At 31.0% G+C, this 19006-nt stretch overlaps 1 protein-coding gene across 1 annotated transcript; it reads right to left on the reverse strand.

Moving 5' to 3' along the window:
- Window positions 1–8357: 8357 nt before the first annotated feature.
- Window positions 8358–11634, reverse strand: LOC145158784 (uncharacterized). Its single transcript, XM_079077629.1, has 8 exons — window positions 11453–11634; window positions 11271–11370; window positions 11081–11228; window positions 10554–10961; window positions 9908–10436; window positions 9587–9818; window positions 9220–9505; window positions 8358–9034 (listed from the first exon to the last, which is right to left on the reverse strand). Exons 1-8 carry the CDS (start codon window positions 11632–11634, stop codon window positions 8358–8360), a joined length of 2562 nt encoding a protein of 853 aa, XP_078933755.1.
- Window positions 11635–19006: the final 7372 nt, after the last annotated feature.

Genomic DNA, 19006 nt, shown 5'->3' on the forward strand with positions numbered 1-19006 from the left:
ATGGCTTATGAAACCAACTTCAATAGTGTCACCTAAGCATTCTTTTAACCTTGTCATGAACCAAATCCAAGCCTCGTCACAGTCTATGCTTCCCAAAGCGAATGTTATGATCAGGGGTGTAACGCCCGTGTTTCTAGGCTAGGCATTAATATTGACATTATAATCTAGGTTAACCTTTGTAACTCATTTTGAAGAAATGAAAAGGAATTATGTGAATATTATGTGTTTTATGCTTAATTATTAGGGTTTAATTAATTAAGAATAAAAATGAGCGTCAAAAATAAATATTAGATAAAGCCGATATCTATTAAGAAACTTGTAGTGGGCGTGACAAGGATTACGGATATATAAAGAATACCGAAATCCGAGTTATAACGAAGAAGTTATGACCTGTCGAAGTTTCGCGACAAAACCGGCACGGTGCCGAATGTCGTAAAAAGTGAGGTTTTGATAAACTAATTTTTAGCCTTGGTGATCTAAACGAAAGTCGTAGTGTTCGTTAAACCGAGAGTATGTATAAAAAGAACGCCCAAATCTGACTTCGTATGAGGAAGTTATGATTTTTCGAAGTTTCAGCTTAGCAGTAGACAGCTAAAATCTCGAATTTTAGATCGAGTGATTTTTAGCCGACACGACCTAAACGAGAATCGAAGGTCTCGTCAATAGTAGCACAACGGTAAAAGACAGACGAAAACGGACGTCGGATAAAGAAGTTATGAATTTTTAACGGATTTCCTGTCCCGGTCTGTTAAAAATAATAATATAAAAAGTTAAAATTAGCCGACGAAGTCTAAACGAAAGTTGTAGATCGTAATTTTACCTACGCGTGCATATAAAGAACGTCAAAAACGGAGCTCGTATGCCAAAGTTATGGATTTTAGAAGTTTTGGCGCGAAAATCGAAAAATATTGTCAAAACCGAGAAATCTCGCATACGTGGACTTCGGCCACGTGTCCTCGCCTCGCATCCAACACGTGTACGGAATTCTGCTGATTCATCCGAACCAGAGAAGCCATCCGAAGTGGTCCAGTAGAAATGCGACGCGTGCCCCTTTCCTCGTGCATCCGAGCTTCGCAGGAGCCACGAGCCCCCCTCCTCGGACCCGGACTTCGGTCCAATCAGAACCCTCCAGCGAGGCCCTCGCATGCGCAGCCCATGTGCGAGCCAGGTGTTGCCCTCTTCGGATCTGCTGCCGCGTGTCTCCTTCTCAGCCGTTGATCCTCGGTCTCGCAGCCTATAAATAGGAGGGTGCGAACCCTCCCGGCTAGAATTTAAGAATTGGCAATTTTGGCCCATTTTTCAATATTTTGGCTATTTTCACATCCCCCGAAGCCCCGGTATCGATTATAGCACCCGGAATACTCCACGAAGTGCCCGAGAAGCCCGAAAAATTTATCTTTTCGGTTTCGAAGCCCGACCTTTGCAGAGCCCGGTTTCTCAATAAAACTCCCGGTTTTATTAGAAACGATCGTTTTAGGCAACGAAGTGCTGCCCGGTTATCGTTAAATCAAGTGAGTGTATAGTTACTTTCACCTTACACATATATATGAAGTATTTTCTTTAAAATACGTGCTATGTGTAATTATATTAATTGTTTAATTAAGGTGACTGTTGAATAGATGTTTTATACAAGTTTTAAACTGTATATGTATTTTTATCTACAAATATGTTGGGTAAAACATGGGTAGATGAATTGGATGATGTGTGATGAAATAAAAGTGATGAGAGGTATCGATGTTTAAGATGATCTAGTCATCTAGCAGAGTATAGACAACGGCCACAGACTATTTTAGATAGTCGAGTGGAACGTTAGCAGACTTGTAATCGGTAGGTATGTTTGAACTATATGTTCATAAGGTGTTCTCGAACTATATGTTCATTAGGTGATTTTGAACTATGTGTTCATCCGTTAGTTCTTCTTTTTGACACTATTACGTGTCGGGGTACGGGAGCGTACGGGAGTACTTTATTAGTATTTTCCCTATACTTTTATTTTGAAGAGCTTTGGAGTCTTTGTTTCTTTTATGAAGTGATCGGACGAGCTTCATGAGTCAGCGTTTCCATGCCAGATAGGGGTGAGTCTGGGGGTTACATACCTCATGATATTCAGACCAAAGCCTAGGCATTAGTCAGTGTTTTCATTATCGATGCCGGATAGGGGTGAGTCTGGGGGTTACATACCTCACGATATTCAGACCACAGCCTAGGCATTAGTCAGTGTTTCCATTCTCGATGCCGGATAGGGGTGAGTCTGGGGGTTATATACCTCACAATATTCAGACCACAGCCTAGGCATTAGTCAGCGTTTCCATTGTCGGATAGGGTGAGTCTGGGGGTTATATACCTCACGATATTCAGACCACAGCCTAGGCATGAGTCAGCGTTTCCATTGCCGGATAGGGTGCGTCGGGGGGTTATATACCTCACGATATTCAGACCACAGCCTAGGCAAAGTTCGATGCTGGATAGGGTGCGTCTGGGGGTTACATACCTCACGATATTCAGACCACAGCCTAGGCATTGATAACTACCCCTGACTTAATTGTCTTGTGGTTCTTTCTTTTACGAACAAAGGTTCGTGGTTAAACTTATTCCATTCATTTGATGTCTTTATCGATCCTTGTTTGCTGCTAGGGGATTTCCGAAGCAGTTTCGTTAGTTGGTTGTTCATATCGATCCTTTAGGCTAGATCTAGTAAGATCACTGTATAGGATCAGTATGTGGGGATCGACGTTGTTAGTGCTTGTAGTATAAACCTTGGGCAGCGATGGACTTCATGCCTATTCCTTAGGATGAATCCTTAGGAATGAGTGATAGTTGATTCTTAGGATTAATCCTTAAAAAATAAATAAGATAATGGGGATTAGGAAATTGGGTTGATTGTTTGATGTTTAAGCATAATAAATTTATTTATTGTGGAGTGAAAACCCTATATGCTCACCAGGCTCCCAAGCCTGACCCACTCAGTTTAATTGTATCACAGGTATCGATACGAAGTTGCTTTACACTGAAAGATTAAAAGAGAAGTAGATCACTAGTGTAAATGAATGTAAGTTTTGTTTATGCTTATGTTTTTGTATTGACAATGACATCCCAATGGTTTAAGTAAATAAAATACATTTCTTCGGAAATGGTTTGATAACATATTTATCATGTTTTTCTGGGAACAAATTTCGGAACACTTTTAATCAAATGATTACTCTGAAATTATTTTAAAAATCATAGATTAAACCGGTCTTTTCTGGCCGTGAAATTGGGGATGTCACAAGGGGTTCATAATTACCATCCAAAGCAAGAGCAACATACATTGTCGTTATGTTGGCCCCAATAAGGGGTGCATGACCAACAAATATTGTTGGTATCATGGATGTGAGAAAGGTAGTAATCTATAAGAAACGATACCAACATTAGGCAAATATGAACTTGAAATATAAAAAATACTTACTATATAGAAGGACATACCACGCATCCCAATGCGACAAAACAAAATTGAAACCGGTCTTTCATATCTTTCTTAATGATTGTGAAAGAGTTATGATTTGTTCTTTCAAGATTATGAAAGAATATTGGTAGGTTCGAAAAACTTTTTTGTATACCTCATTGAATCCACTCATTTTCCCAATTGGTATGTTCAATGAATAAGGTGTCCACTATAAATGGATTTCATTTCAAATTGAATGCAGGGGTAATTATTCGTTTTTAAAGTAGTCATTTCGAAATAAGAGTACATTATGCAAGGTAGAAAGTAGTCAAAGTATGTAAAACAGTAGTCAAATAATGTTAAATGCCAGTACACAGTAGTCAATACTTATAAAATAGTAGTCAAATTACAATCATGTGTCTGAACTTCACTGTACGATAAGACAACACATAAACTAGTAGTCAAATGCTAGTAGACAGTAGTCAATACGTATTACACATTACTCAAATTACAATCATATTTCCGAAATTCACTGTACGATAAGGCAACACATAAACTAGTAGTCAAATGCTAGTAGACAATAGTCAATACTTATAAAATAGTAGTCTAATGGTAGTATATAATTGAAGATATATTTACCTGTCCACACCAATAAAAATTTACTTCTCATAAACCAAAGAAATGATAATTTGCAATTGTGGGGCTCAATGTATTATAAGGACCTCAAGAACTACCAACAACCCTGGACGGTTATTTTACGCTTGTCCTAAAGAGGTATCTGGGTTGTCCTATAATTATTTATATTATAATTTTTTAGTGAATATTTACACAATATACATAATTTTTTTGGATATTTATTTATCAGTCACCACAATCTGGGTTTATTTGTTGGGTGGATGATGCAAAAGACAATAATTCGTTGATAATTTCTAACTTAGCTCGATCGAAGAAGAAGCTTCAAAGTAAAATACTGCACTTGAAGATATCGTTACTTTGTAGTTGAATTTTCTTTTTTTGTGTTGTTGTCTACAAGTTGTAAAATGTAAAATGTAATGTATGTTATTGTTTGTAATGGTTTATGTTTTCATCTATGGTAACTTGTTGTGCTGTCCTTTTCATATTGTTTTGTACAAGTTGTAATATTTTTTTTCTGATTTCATTTAACTGTAGAATACATGTTGTTTACAAATAAAATTGTCAATATTAACAGACATGTCGTTTGACTTGTAACATTTTTAATTTTACATATTTTTTTGTCCAGTAATAACCTAGACCCATTTCATAATGTAATGTATGTTATTATTTGTGATGGTTTGTGTTTCCATCTATGGTAACTTATTGTTCTATCCTTTTAATATTGTTTTGTACAAGTTGTAATCTATTCTTTTTTCTGATTTTGTTTAGCAGACAGAAACATTGCGTTGAGTAACAGATAAAACAAACATGATTTCTGGAATATCATATATATTTTTTTTGGAATATCATATATTTATTTCCTCAGATAAAACAAACATGATCTCGCTATGAATTCTATGAAAGTGCTTCGCATGTCGTTTCACTTGTATCATTTTTAATTTTACATCTTTTTTGGTCCGGTTAGTAGTAAATTAGGATCCATATTTTATGATACATACTAATGTCATATGACCGAATTGTTATATAGACAATTAAAGAATCTTATAGGACGCATATAGTACAATTATTTGACATTAACATAATTAGATTAATTAACAATAGGTAAACCAAATACTCTTATAGATAACTCCCCCACGAGAACCTATATTATAAGAAAAAAGTATTAGTTAAACATATATAAATTAATATTTTATTATAAATATTAAATTGACAAATACCTATTCCATTGATCAAGGTTCTCCACCACCCACAAAAATTCCTTGATGACTTTATCATTAAGCTTATTTCCCAAAAAACCTTGATTGACGATATATAGCAAAATGGCACGGACACCGTCGTGAGCCGATATGTCATTGAACCGTTGATTCAAGATAAGGAGCTCTAAATCTTCTACAACTAAAGAAGTGCCCGTGCGATATGGGAAGACTCTGGACCGAAATGTATTTTCACCATATCCTTGTTTATACATGGTTGAAAATTCGATCATTGATGTAGGACACCGACCCATGTAAAGTCCGGTCACAAGACAAAACTCCTCCGGCCCAAATGACAGTGTACGTCTAGTAAACCTAAAATATAGACGTTCAGCGGCGTTCGTTTCAGCAGTAGGACGCAACATATGCAGTAACAACCCATGAATAAGAAATTCGTCTCTGGACTGAGCTTGTAGGTCCAACAAGTAACCGAAGCTAGTTGTTGAAAAAAGATCGCGCACGGGTCCGTTCAAGCGACTCAAAACTTCATGCAATTTATGGCATGGAGCTTTGACAGATAAGTGACCCAACATTGTTTTGTTTGGAAGCTACAAAATTAAATAAACATTAAGGTTAAATAAAGTTTTATAAAAGAAAAAAAACTGATAAACAATTAGAGAAAACACACAATATAAGACTTAATCATTTCATATATTCTATTTACTTTGTATAAAATACCAAAGGAAATTAATTGACTACATTTTTTTGTATTTTCTATACTACTAGTATACCAAATTTAGCATTGTACTTTGAAAATGGTGTGACAATAACATATTTTATAACAAACCCGAAAGTACCAAAACACAATGTTATTTTATCAATACAGTATACTTCAAAGTATCTACACATTATAAACATAAAAACATTTTCAAATCGATAGTACATTGCTATTGTATGCTATAATTGAGACATATAAAATAACATCATTTTTAACAACATGCAAACATTGAATCATAACATACATACAAGGAGATACAATCCTTAAAAATACGTTTAAACAATTTTTTTTTGAAGAAAAATGAAAAAAATATATATATAAAACCATAGGTTTTAGGAAACCTACGATTTTGTTTTTCCAACAAAAAATCATAAGATACATACAAGGAGATACAAATGTTTATTAGTTATAAATTTTTTTTATTAAAAAGAAAAAAAACCGTATTTTTTGGGAAACCTACGGTGTACAAGTGTTTACGGTACAAACTGTGCAGTAATTGCTTGTACACCGTAGGTTTCCAAAAAACCTACGGTTTCCTTTTTTTTTTTGTTTTTTAAAAAAAATTATACGACTACAAAATAAATAAAGTTTCGATGCTATTGAATCGATTTAAAAAAAAACGAAAAAAAAAAATTCCGTACGGTTCATACGAAACCGTAGGTGTACAAGTCGACATTGCACATTCTGTGCATTGGGCACCTGTACACCGTAGGTTTCGTATGAAACCTACGGTTTTATATTTTTTTTTTTCGATTTTTTTAAAAAAAAATTTAACCACATATACAAAACCTACTCCTAATCACAAACACGATAAAATTTTGATGAAAAGTAGACAAGCCTGGTTGTTCTTCGGGTGCTCCATTGAGAGAAAAAAGTAGCCAAACCTAAGAAAACAATGGGAAAAAAGACCTAAACTGAATTTTTTTTCATTTTATACTTTGGGTTAATGGGCCACGAAAAAATAAACGGGCCCGTGAAACATTAGCCCATTACCACGAAAGTGTACTTTTCGGCCTAAAACAGTAGTCAACCACGTTTACCGTAGTCAACCATAAGTTGACTACGATTTTGTGGGCTATTTTTGGCTAATTGATATTTTTTGGCTAATTGATATTTTTTGGCTATTTTTTGATAAATAATTAACAAAAATTACTAGATTAATATTTTCCCCATTATATTATAGCAGCAGTTGTGGGGCTATAGAGGGCATGAGCGTACTATATCGATCACACTAGGTCTAAACCCGTGGAACTCCACGGTTTAAAAATTATAAAATAATTATACTTTTGATAGTGAATAAACAAAGATATGAAATTTTAGAAATAAAGAAGAATAATGATATTGTAGTTAACATGAATAGATACATCAAATACAATAAAGATGGTAGAGAAACAATGTTTATAAATTCCCAAAAACTTCCTTATAAACGAAATTGGAAGTTTTATTTGTGACACGACCATCGTTGTCTAAAATTAACAATTTTAATCTGTCCCTGCTTTGAACTCTAGATAAAGCAACATACAATTGATCATGTGAAATGACGGGATGTTTGAGAAACAAACCAACCTTGGATAATGACTGTCCCTGACTCTTATTAATGGTCATTGCAAAACATACAGCCAATGGAAACTGTCTTCTTCGGAATTTGAAGGGGATTTTCTTTTCTGATGGAGTTAAACACATTCTTGGAATAAAAGTGCGGTTTCCAATATTAGTTCCACATATGATACGTGTCTCGATAACACGTTTGCCCAATGATATCACCTGGAGTCTTGTCCCATTACACAATCCATTTTTCTGGTCAATATTTCTGAGCAACATAACGGGAACACCAATTTTTAAAACTAACTTATGGTTTGGTAAACCCGATACTTTCAGACCATTTAAAACATCAGGTGAATATAAATTTGCATCAAACTCATCATGGACAAATTCAGATTGGCATATTGTATCTGAACTTAAGTATTCAACTTCATCTCCTGGAAACTTCAATAGCAAACGGTCATTTATTTCCTGTACCACTTCATTTTTTGGAGCAAGTATTGCTCTTTCTTGAAAATAGTTTGTATTGTTGTACTTTTCCAAAATTGAAGGGTATACGAAGTCGATTAATGAACCTATAGGATCATGAGGATCATTAATGAGAATATCATCTGGAATATCAATAACCGTTTCTCCATCGTTGATACCTCCAACAGTTAGTCTCATGTTTTTTGTTAATTTGCAAAATCTCTGATTTTTTCTATATCAGATTGATCGCTTCCAACAGTTAGTCTCATGTTTTTTGTTAATTTATGGATCTTTATGTGTTGCCATAAATATGAAGAACTTAAAGAAGCATTAACAATGTTTTGTCTACTTCCCCTGGAATAACAAGTAGAATCTGTCTGAAATCACCTCCAAAAACAATAACTTTCCCTCCAAACGGAATATCTGAGTTGGTAGAATTTTCAAACAAGAATACATCTTTCAAACTTCGATCTAAAGCTTCAAATGCATGCTTATGGACCATAGGAGCTTCATCCCAAATTATCAATGAGGTTTTTCTCAATAAGCTAGCAAGGTCACTACTTCGATTTATTTTACAAATAGAATCCTCTGTTAGTTCAAATGGAATAATAAATCGAGAGTGTGCTGTTCTACCTCCGGGCAATAATAATGAAGCAATCTCACTTGAAGCAACATTTAAAACAATATGACCATCTTTTCTAATAGCTGCAGATACTGTCTTCCATAAAAAAGTTTTACCAGTTCCACCATATCCACAAACAAAGAAGACACCTCCTTTATTTTGTTTAACAACAGTCATGATATCTTCGAAAATGTGACGCTGCTCATTTGTCAACGCAAGAAACATACGATCAAACTTATTCTTCATATTTGTAATGTCATAATTTAGCTCTTCTGTGATGAGTCGATTGTTTGAAGAAGAAACGTAATCAACATCCGGGATAGGCATGTTTTTGAAATTTTTTAAACTCAAGTTGTTCCGAAGTAAAACTTGTTCTATCTCGAACAAAGTTAAATTCTTAATTTGATCTTCATTGAGTGATAAGTCCGGAAGACAAAGAGCAAATTATTTTGAAATATTAATAATAATATTTTTATTATAATTAAAATATTAATTAATGTATGTTTAAAAATAAATAATTGACCATTTAATAAATAATAATAATAAAAAACTTGAATACCTGGAGACTTGAATCTCTGTCGTTGGTGATAAAGAATTCCATCTGCCAAATATTCCCATGTGTTTTTCCAAACAACCTCCGGTTTAGACATACTGTTACACATCAACAATGTAGCAAATAAAAATTGTAGGTAAGAACCAGATCCAGAATGACTCGCTTCTTTGATTGCGTCGATGTATTCTTTGTCATCATCCAAAAGACCAAGAGCATAACAAGCATCTCTAAAAGAAGAATATTCTTCACCATTTACTGTGCGAATTTCTTCAAATGATTTCGGACCTTTGACCTTATTTAACAAAATCCTTAAAAAATAAGCTTCACGTAAATTAGGTTAAACCGAATGATTTCTACCAATGCACTTTCCTACTTTACGTGGCTTCCAAATCCTATCACCACGATGCCAAACAAACTTTGTAGGAAATTCAACATACGTAAGTTTCCGTGCATCAGCATTAACTGCATTACATTCCATCCAAGCTGTGAACATTGAAGAAGCAACAGAATGTTTGTCGAGAACATCATCAATATCATCGTCTTCACCATATATAATTTGTTGTTGACCAGGAAGATGAAAAGGCAGTCTAACCACAGAAGGATACCTGTAATGAACATCATATTGAAAAATTCGCCATGATGCTTCACATGCAGATAAATATCTACAGTCCTAGTACTCATTTATTTCATCGACCAAATCATTAGTATCACTCTCATTGTTGCTTTGTACAATGCGAACTTAGCTCTATCAGGTCCCTTGTTTATGTATTTGAATAAATACTTTATAGAAGAACCCTGATTGCACCATTCAACATTAATATGTGATTGGTATCTTTTCAATAGATATTTGTTGTAAGGGACAACATTTCTATTATCCAACTTCACACCAGATTTTTCAACAAAATGACCATCGTTTCTTCTTCTATACAATGGAAAACCATTCTGATCAACTGAGCTATGATTACAGAATTGCTTTGGAAAGTTTTTTGAGCACTTTTTGTCGACCATACATGGACAATTGATATTTTCAGCGCCACATGGACCATGTATCATGAACTCATTCACAAGAGAATACAATTCTGGATCTTCATGTATGTTTGGTATCTCAGCGTAAATTATCGGATCGATAAATTCAACAGTGGGTAGCTTGTAGTCAGAATGCATAAAAAGACATATATGACTATGGGGCAAACCTCTTTTTTGAAATTCAATAGTATAAACAACTGCATAATATTTTGTACAAAAATCAAATATTATTATATCGTAATGATATAATATAAAAAATATATAATAATTAGCATAAGATTTTATCAATTATGAATAAACATAATTTCAAATACCTGCTTGAACTATGCCGAAAATGTGATTCTCCTTTAAGTCTTTAATAAATGCATCAAGTTTGATCTTGAACAACCTACATAGTATATCAGGTCTATCTTCTGCTTGAAGTGAAGTATCCTTAAGGAACCTTTTAACCTCTGGCCATTTGGGATTACACGTAAAGGTTATGAAGAAATCAGGATATCCAAACCATTTACATAACGACATGGCATCCAAATAGTTCTGCAACATATAGCGCGCACCACCGGTAAAAGAGGAAGGTAATATCACACGTTGGCCAACATTGGAGATATTTGTAGTTCCTTGAGCTTTTTGGTTACGTAAATTCTCATAAGAATCACATCTAAGAACATGTTGTTGCCTACGTATGTAATACAATCTATCACTTTCAATCATCGTATAAGCATCTACCAAAAATTGTTGAAACAATCTTTTTGAATTAAGAATCAGTGAGAACGAATGATCCCTGTCTTGAATAGTAGCGGATATTGGAGAGGAAGGTAAGAAGGATGCAATTCACTTATACGTTGTAGAAATCCCGATCTAGTTTCAACAACGATATCTCTATTATCAATTGAATCACAAATGTCACCTATAATTAAAGCGGCAACCTCAGAAGCAGTCGGTAGGTTATATGTCTTTCCATCTCGATCCCTTCTACCGATGATTCTTAACTTCATATCAACTTGAGGTTATTTTTTAAAAGTATCTCTTACCATCCTATAAGAGTCAACCAAGACATTATTTGAATCTAACATCACCTTCAAATCTTCAATAATATCATTATCAATTGATGTAGCTTGATGCTTTTCCCCACTATAAAAATTGAAAATAAACATAATATTAGTACAAAAATAAATATTTCAATTAAATATGAATCAGAAGATTGAAGATATACCCAAAACAAGTCTGTCTATTTGAATTTTCATTGTCGGTATCATATATGTATAATTGAGAGAATTTTGGTTGCGATCCATTCGGGGGTAAAAGGCTTCCAATACTATGATAATTTTGACCACCAAGTCGGAAAATGTATGGAGCTTTTCCTCTGTTGATTGAAGAATCAATTTTACCACCCATCGACGTAAAAGAAAACATTGAATTGTAACGTCGAATGTTTTTCATAAAGTTTTTGCTTTAGAATCCGTTCCTCGAAACATTCTTTCATAAGCTGGTGGTGCGTTCTTTAAATATGGAAGTTGAACCTTGCCATAACCACAACATAATGAATAATTTGTGTTCCCTCTTTCTTTTCCTCTAATGGATTCATTTTTCCATAATTTTGCATGGCATGTTTGACATACAACAATTTGATCACCATGATCCAAATATTCTGTAATAAAATAAAGTTGTATAAGTAAAATATTGAATTCATAAATATATATAATAAAGTATTTGAGTTATAATAGAAAAAGAAAATGGGTGTATATATATGGATTACCTTTGGAAATACCAATTAATTGGTTTTGAGTAATGACTTTATACATATTTTCTACATCTGCTGTAAAGTCAATAAATGGAATAGGAGATAAATTATCCAACTTCCTTTTTAATTTATGACACCCTGGATTTAACTTGATTGACGATGAAGAAGCAGTTATTGTAGATGCATTTGTCGATGTCATACCATTACAAAGTCCAGACTAATGTATTTTATTTTGTAACGTAGAAGTTGTGTACTTATTGAAACTAATATTAGCTGAAAAATAAAAAATAGTGAGAATATATAAATATATTAGAAAGTAGTTGAAAGAAAAATGTAAAAACCAATATTATTACCATTTGAAATGTTAGATAAAGGAGTTCCAACATTTATATATGAAGAAGAAGATTGTAAGGGTGTATTTTGGTTTCCACGTGATTTATAGGAACGTGAATTTTCTTTTTCACGAACAACATTTTTTGATTTATCTGTAAATAACAAAAGGTTGTAAAAATTGAAGACATGTATTATAAAATAAAATTAGAATTATAATTTTATATTAGTACAGGAAAATAATATAAATGATGATAATATATGTATTTTCTATATAGGTAAATGAATAGTGAAAATTAAAAAAATAAAATAAGAAAATTACAATTATTCGTGTTTGTTAAGAAGTGTGGTGCACATCGATTTTGAACACTGAATTTTGTATTATTTTTCTTCGATCTCTTATTATCCAAATATAATTTTCTCTGTCGTATGTTCTCTCTTGCTTGCAAGTAGTACATGTTATCATTTGTTCCTGTATAACGAATAAAAAGTATATGATATAAAATGTATATGAGTGTAAATAATTGTGTTTGATATAACAGTGAAAATAATAAATGATTAAATTTTGTTTAAAATTAAAATTTTCATAATAATATATAATAAATAATAATAATAATAATAGCGAAGAAAGAATTGTACCTTTGTAGCCGATGTTAACAAATGTTGAACATGATGAATCTTCCGTGGTAGATGAAGTAGGCAATTGTTTTGCTTTTTCTTATTATGTTAATACAAATTATTGTTAGAATAAAACATGAATTTAACTATATATATATATATATATATATATATATATATATATATATATATATATATATATATATATATATATATATATATTGATATATAGAATATATAAAACTTTGTATTTTTATATAATATGGAAATAATTTATGTGATATTTTTATGTTATTAAATATTTATTTAGAAGTTTAAAAATGTGTTAAAAAAATATAAAAAAACGTTAAAGAAAAAACATACTGTTGTAAGTTGAATCAATTACATTTGTAGCGGTTGAATTTTCTCGGCTTGATGAAATAGACCAATTAATGTTATTTCTATTATCTAAATAAAAACTATTTAATTTTCTACTCTTTTTAGAACTAAACGACTCCATGATATATCTGCAATCTGAACAGATAACAACAATTAATTTATAAAGGGATATCATAAGGAGTAAGGAGTATGATTAAATTAAAGCAAAATAATATATAAACTAATATTATGATGACATTTGATATATAATTGCAATTTGTTTTATGATATTATGTTAGTCGGTCAAATATTGAAATATGACTGCTTTGTAAATATTTTTTATATTTTATGTACCCTAATATAACATTCATAAAATAAAACATTGATAAAATAAAATATGTAGAAAAACTATTTATATTAAAAAACCATATAGGTAAACAAAATGTAGACAAATTTTGGTTAATGATTTAGAAGTTAATATACTCTTTAATTGTGAATTATTAAGTAAAAGTGACCATTTACTCAAATTTATTTAAACATGGAGCATAAATTGGAATTTTGTTTAGTTGGATGATAAAAGAAACGTTTAGGTTTGTCTTAAACACAATAAACATAACAGTCGCACTTGTATGTATAGATAGAAATGAAGAACTACAACAAACAGTCAAAACAATTTTTATTCGTCTGTTGTGTGGAAACTGAAAGATGTGTTAAGGTAAGAAAAATGGGGACCGGAGGCAAAAGTGTATTAGAAATGCACTTCAATACTAACCGGAAGTTTCCATTTTTCTGAAATAAATATTTGGTTACCTGTAATCGTCAATTGGAGAGGACAGCATGAATGAAGAACGAAATAACGCAACTACTATCGGCAAAGCAAAGAAGATCAAGAGGAAATGACTTGAAATAAGGTTAGGGTTTTATAATCTTTTAATTTAGGTTTGAAATTTTGTTTTTGAAATTGTGTGGAGGGAACCATAATTTGTTTTGAAATTTTGAAAGTATTAAAATAAATTGGTGTTAATCAAGCATTAATCTCGGACATATTAAATAAAAGGAATGTTTTTTTTCCTATTTGTTCTTGAATGTGAGGACATGAACTGATCATATTATAAAATTAAGTTATTAAGTCGATTAAATATAAAAGTCTTATATTTATATTATGCAAAATGCCATTAATTGTCAAGAAATTGAAATTACAAAAATCCAAGAACAGCATACAATGCATCCATAGTCAAATTCGGAAATTGATAGATTAAAGAGTATATTAATAATGGGAGGGGAATTTTATAAGATTAAAAAAAAACATATACTTATTTTATTTTTTCAAAACGTGATACAAGTACATTGCTATTTAACCTAGTTTGATTGATAGAAATACACAATTGTTTGATTAAATAATATCTTGATAGTGGGAGGTGCAATTTAGAAAATTGTATAATATTTAAGTTTAAAGTTGAACAATAGATGATATAAGTGTAAATATATAGTTATTGAGGCAGAAAGTACATTGCTATTTAACTGATTTTGATGGATAACACAATGTTATCATTTCTTTATTTGATTTATGGGTAAATAACTTAGTTAAATATCAGAAGTTAATTTTTCAATTTATTTTCAATTCCTGAATTATAAGTTACTTAGGGTACTATGGGAAATCATAAAATTACAAAGTTTAAGGGCAATTTGGGAAATATATAGTTTTTAAAAATAATATATATGTAAAGATACATATCTTATAATTTTGAGGGGTAATATGGGAAATCATGTAATGAATTCGATACATGCATATCTAAATCAATCTTTAAGGGCAATTTGGGAATCAAAATTCCACCATTGATACTACTGGACTCATATCCTTTTCAGACATATTGGTTTCTTTAAGTTCAAACTGTGAAATTTGAATAAAATAAATAAAATAAAAAATATATATAAAAAAAACAAAAAAAAACATTAACATGTTTATCTGATTTATTTAAAGTTTGTCATTGTTCTGTAATTTCATACATATGCAATACCATTATACATCAAAAACAACCATGACAATCAAAAAGACAAAGCAGATTACCCTAACATCTGCCTTGACAATTAACAACTCATTCATTTTCACCTTGATATTGCAATTTTGAGTCCATACCCTTGATCTGTAAAAACAAAACTATATACAACAAAAATATGAATATTACTAAAAATTAAAACTATAAAAAATGTGAAATAGTTAGTCAACATATCATATATTTCATTAAAACAAAATATGAGTTTGAAAGTGCTTAGATAATGCACTGTTCTATTTCACAAAATATACAAAAGATAATTAACATATGTCTTAAGCGTGAAATATCTAACTTCAAAAAAAAAAAAACAACAGTTCCCTACACTAAGTCTTTCCAGGCAATAACATTCTCTTTTGCCATGTCCATTGCATCTTCCATCTTTCCTCTGGGAATGGTGATGTTTAGCATATGATTGATGTATGCTATTCCATCATCAACTGTTGACATTGGGTGTTCTGTCACAAAGAGATGAATAAGCTTCTCAACTCTTTTTGCTGGTGAGTTCATCATGAAGTGGGGGAAATTGGTTGGCACATAAACTGGCTTGTGTTCTACATACAGATGTTCAATCTCACGGAATTGATGTGCCCTAAATATTGATTTGAAATTTGTCAAAGCATCATCATCCAAAATAGGAGTCATTGACAAACTAGAATGTTCTTCTGTTGGCATATGTTACCAGTATCCAACAGTTGTATAACCCAAAGTTTTAGAAAAACTACCAAGCATATCCATGTCAAGCAAATCAATGTTGACAAAAGTAATAAAATGAACTTTTGTTTTTGATAAGCTTTACCTGGATAATCAGTGAAATATCCACAATGGACAACTCTAATGGTGAACCTTTTGTCGTTTCCTTTGCCATACTCTACAAGCGGTGTGTTTTTTGGTTCCTCACTGGTTACAGTCCATAGCTGATACCTCGGCTTTGCCCATGGATCGAGATTCATGTTTCTTGCCATTTTTCGCAGGATTTTTTTCACAGAATATGAGTAATTCGTAGTTATCTTTTGATGGTAAGTTCAAATACAAGAATGAGAATTTACATAAACGGTGACGGTTAAAAATGATGATTAATCAGAGATGAAGAAACATCGACGAACGCATTAAACACATCAGTCCCGATTACGTGCAGGCTACAGGGGAGGTTCAAGTTGAACGATGGCGTGTATAATGATTATGTATTATTATATTGAGTTTTTATCATATCTTGTAAATATGTTAAATTTTATAATATGGTTTCATTTAAATATTTTTTTCTATTTAAGTAAGATAATATAAAAACTATATTTTTTGTATAGTTATATAACATTGATAAAATAGAATACAAATAATTAGTAAAACACGATTAATTGTCCACAAGATGAAATTACAAAAAATCAAGAACAAAATAGACTGCATAATTACTCAAATGCAGGAATTAATTGATTAAAGAGTATCTTAATATTGGAAGGGGCATTCTAGGCAATTTATAATTTTTAAAAATAAAACATATACTTATTCTAATTAAACATTATGACCCCACAATGTTATAATATTTAACTAAGTTATTTACCCATAAATTAAATAATATCTTCATAGTTGGAGGTGCAATTTAGAAAATTATATAATATTTAAGTTTAAAGTTGAACAATAGATGATATAAGTGTAAATATATAGTTCTTGAGGCAGAAAGTACATTGCTATTTAAAAATAAAACATATACTTATACTTATTCTAAATAAACAAATTGTAATACAGGTACATTGCATTTAACTGATTTTCATTGATAGAAATAGAAAATATTAACATTTGTTTAATTGAGTTATTAGTAAATACGTTTGGTAAATGCATATACAATGTAAATTCTACAACTGATTGATTAAAGAATATGTTGATAGTGGAGTTGCAATTTAGTAATTTTATAATATTTACGTTTCAAATTGAAAAAAAAAATGATAAAAGTGTAAAAATAAAGTTATTTTAGAAGAAATTACATTACTATAATCAATAACGAATAAAATTACATATAAATTATTGAATTGGACACCTCAATTGATAAAGTAGAAGAATCTTAAAACTAAATTAGGATATTGAATTAATTTTTTATAAAAGTTATGTATAAATTCAGAATCAAACTTTAACGGCAATTTGGGTGAGTTATTAGTAAATAAGAGTATATTATATGTGGTAGGGGCATATTAGGAATTTTATAATATTAAAAAAGAAAACATATAGTTATTTTAATTACACAAACCGTGATACAGGTACACTGTTATTTAACTGATTATGATTTATAGAAGTAGGGGCAATTTAGGCAATTTGAATAACAAAGGCAATTTAGGCAACTTTTATTTAATGTTTATATTTGATTTCTAAGATGAGGATACTTTTATTTTTTCTATTCATAAATAAATAACAATACATTGTTATTTATTGTATATATCCCTAGATTAATGATTAGTCATTAATGAATAATTTGGAAAGAAACTCCAAAAGAAATGTTGTATAAAATCAGTTGTACCATAAACAAAATATATTAGCAAACGACATTATAGCAATGAGAAAAATGACCCAATGTAGAGAATCAGACAATATATGTTCAACAATTAAACATAAAAAACCATCAAATGAAAAAAAAACAATTCAAAATGCAACCAAGTTAAAAATCTAAACGACTTAAGAGTCTATGAGATGTTAAAAAAAATTAACCATAAACTGAGATAGTTTGTAAAAGTAAAATAAATTTACTTTTCTTTCTTTGGGACCAAAAGGGGCTGTGGCTGTTCATCTGGTGGTGACAATCGAGCAGACTTAGAAGTTGACAAATTCTCCATTTCATCAAAATCTATGCATGTAGCAAGGTTTCTTTTCAGCTCAGTTGGTGTAGAGATGAACTTTATAGGACTTGTTGCAGTTGAGTTGTCCCTAGCACACGGTGTTACATTTTCACGTGTCTGTGAAAAAGAATCCTATTAAAAATTTTAGTTAGTTGTTACATATTAAAAAATAATAGTTGATTATTATAATTTAAACACTACAACCTTGACAACTTTGGTCTCTTGGGAACAAATATCTGAAGAACCAATCATGAATGAATCACAATTACCAGACTGCATATGAAGATCAAAACAATATGCTGTTTAGTGAGATATTTTTGGGTCAATGTGGTAAAAAGTAAATATAATTTTTGAAAATAACCTGTGCAATATGATTCTTTCTTTCAATTTCATCAATTATGTCTGTATTCTCAGTTAACCTTGATATCCCATAAATGTTACTTTTATTATTGACATTGTAACATGTGATATCAAGTTTAATTGCCAATTTTTTGTCTACCACAACTTTCAACTCTATTGGATACAAATTCGTACTGATGCCAAGCTAAAATATAAATAAATAGTGTTAGTAAAATTGTATGTAAAAATACATAATGTATAACATAAATAAGTAATTTATAAATATAAAATAACACCTCTTTGTTTTTATCATACAGCTCTTTAGCTGTGTATTTGAACAACTTCTTAGCTTCTTGATCAAATAAGGTCAAAGTCAAAGTTCCGGTGTTGTCTTAAACACGAAGTGAGATTTTGAATCTAAATAAAGTTTAAATTAAATTATATTATACAACAATGCTCACAAAATATTTTTATTAAATAAAATTAATATGTAATACCTTGGAATAACC

The sequence above is a fragment of the Lactuca virosa genome, chromosome 2, assembly GCF_052849685.1.
Source record: "Lactuca virosa cultivar CGN04683 chromosome 2, Lactuca_virosa_CGN04683_v6, whole genome shotgun sequence".
Taxonomy (NCBI): Eukaryota; Viridiplantae; Streptophyta; class Magnoliopsida; order Asterales; family Asteraceae; genus Lactuca; species Lactuca virosa.

Coding starts and splice junctions, on each gene's coding strand:
- LOC145158784 (XM_079077629.1), bottom strand. CDS start 11,634: ATGGGTGGTAAAATTGATTCTTCAATCAACAGAGGAAAAGCTCCATAC. Junction 10,437..10,553: donor TTTCGGCATAGTTCAAGCAG/GTATTTGAAATT, acceptor AATATTATGCAG/TTGTTTATACTATTGAATTT. Junction 9,819..9,907: donor AGAGTGATACTAATGATTTG/GTCGATGAAATA, acceptor TGTTCATTACAG/GTATCCTTCTGTGGTTAGAC.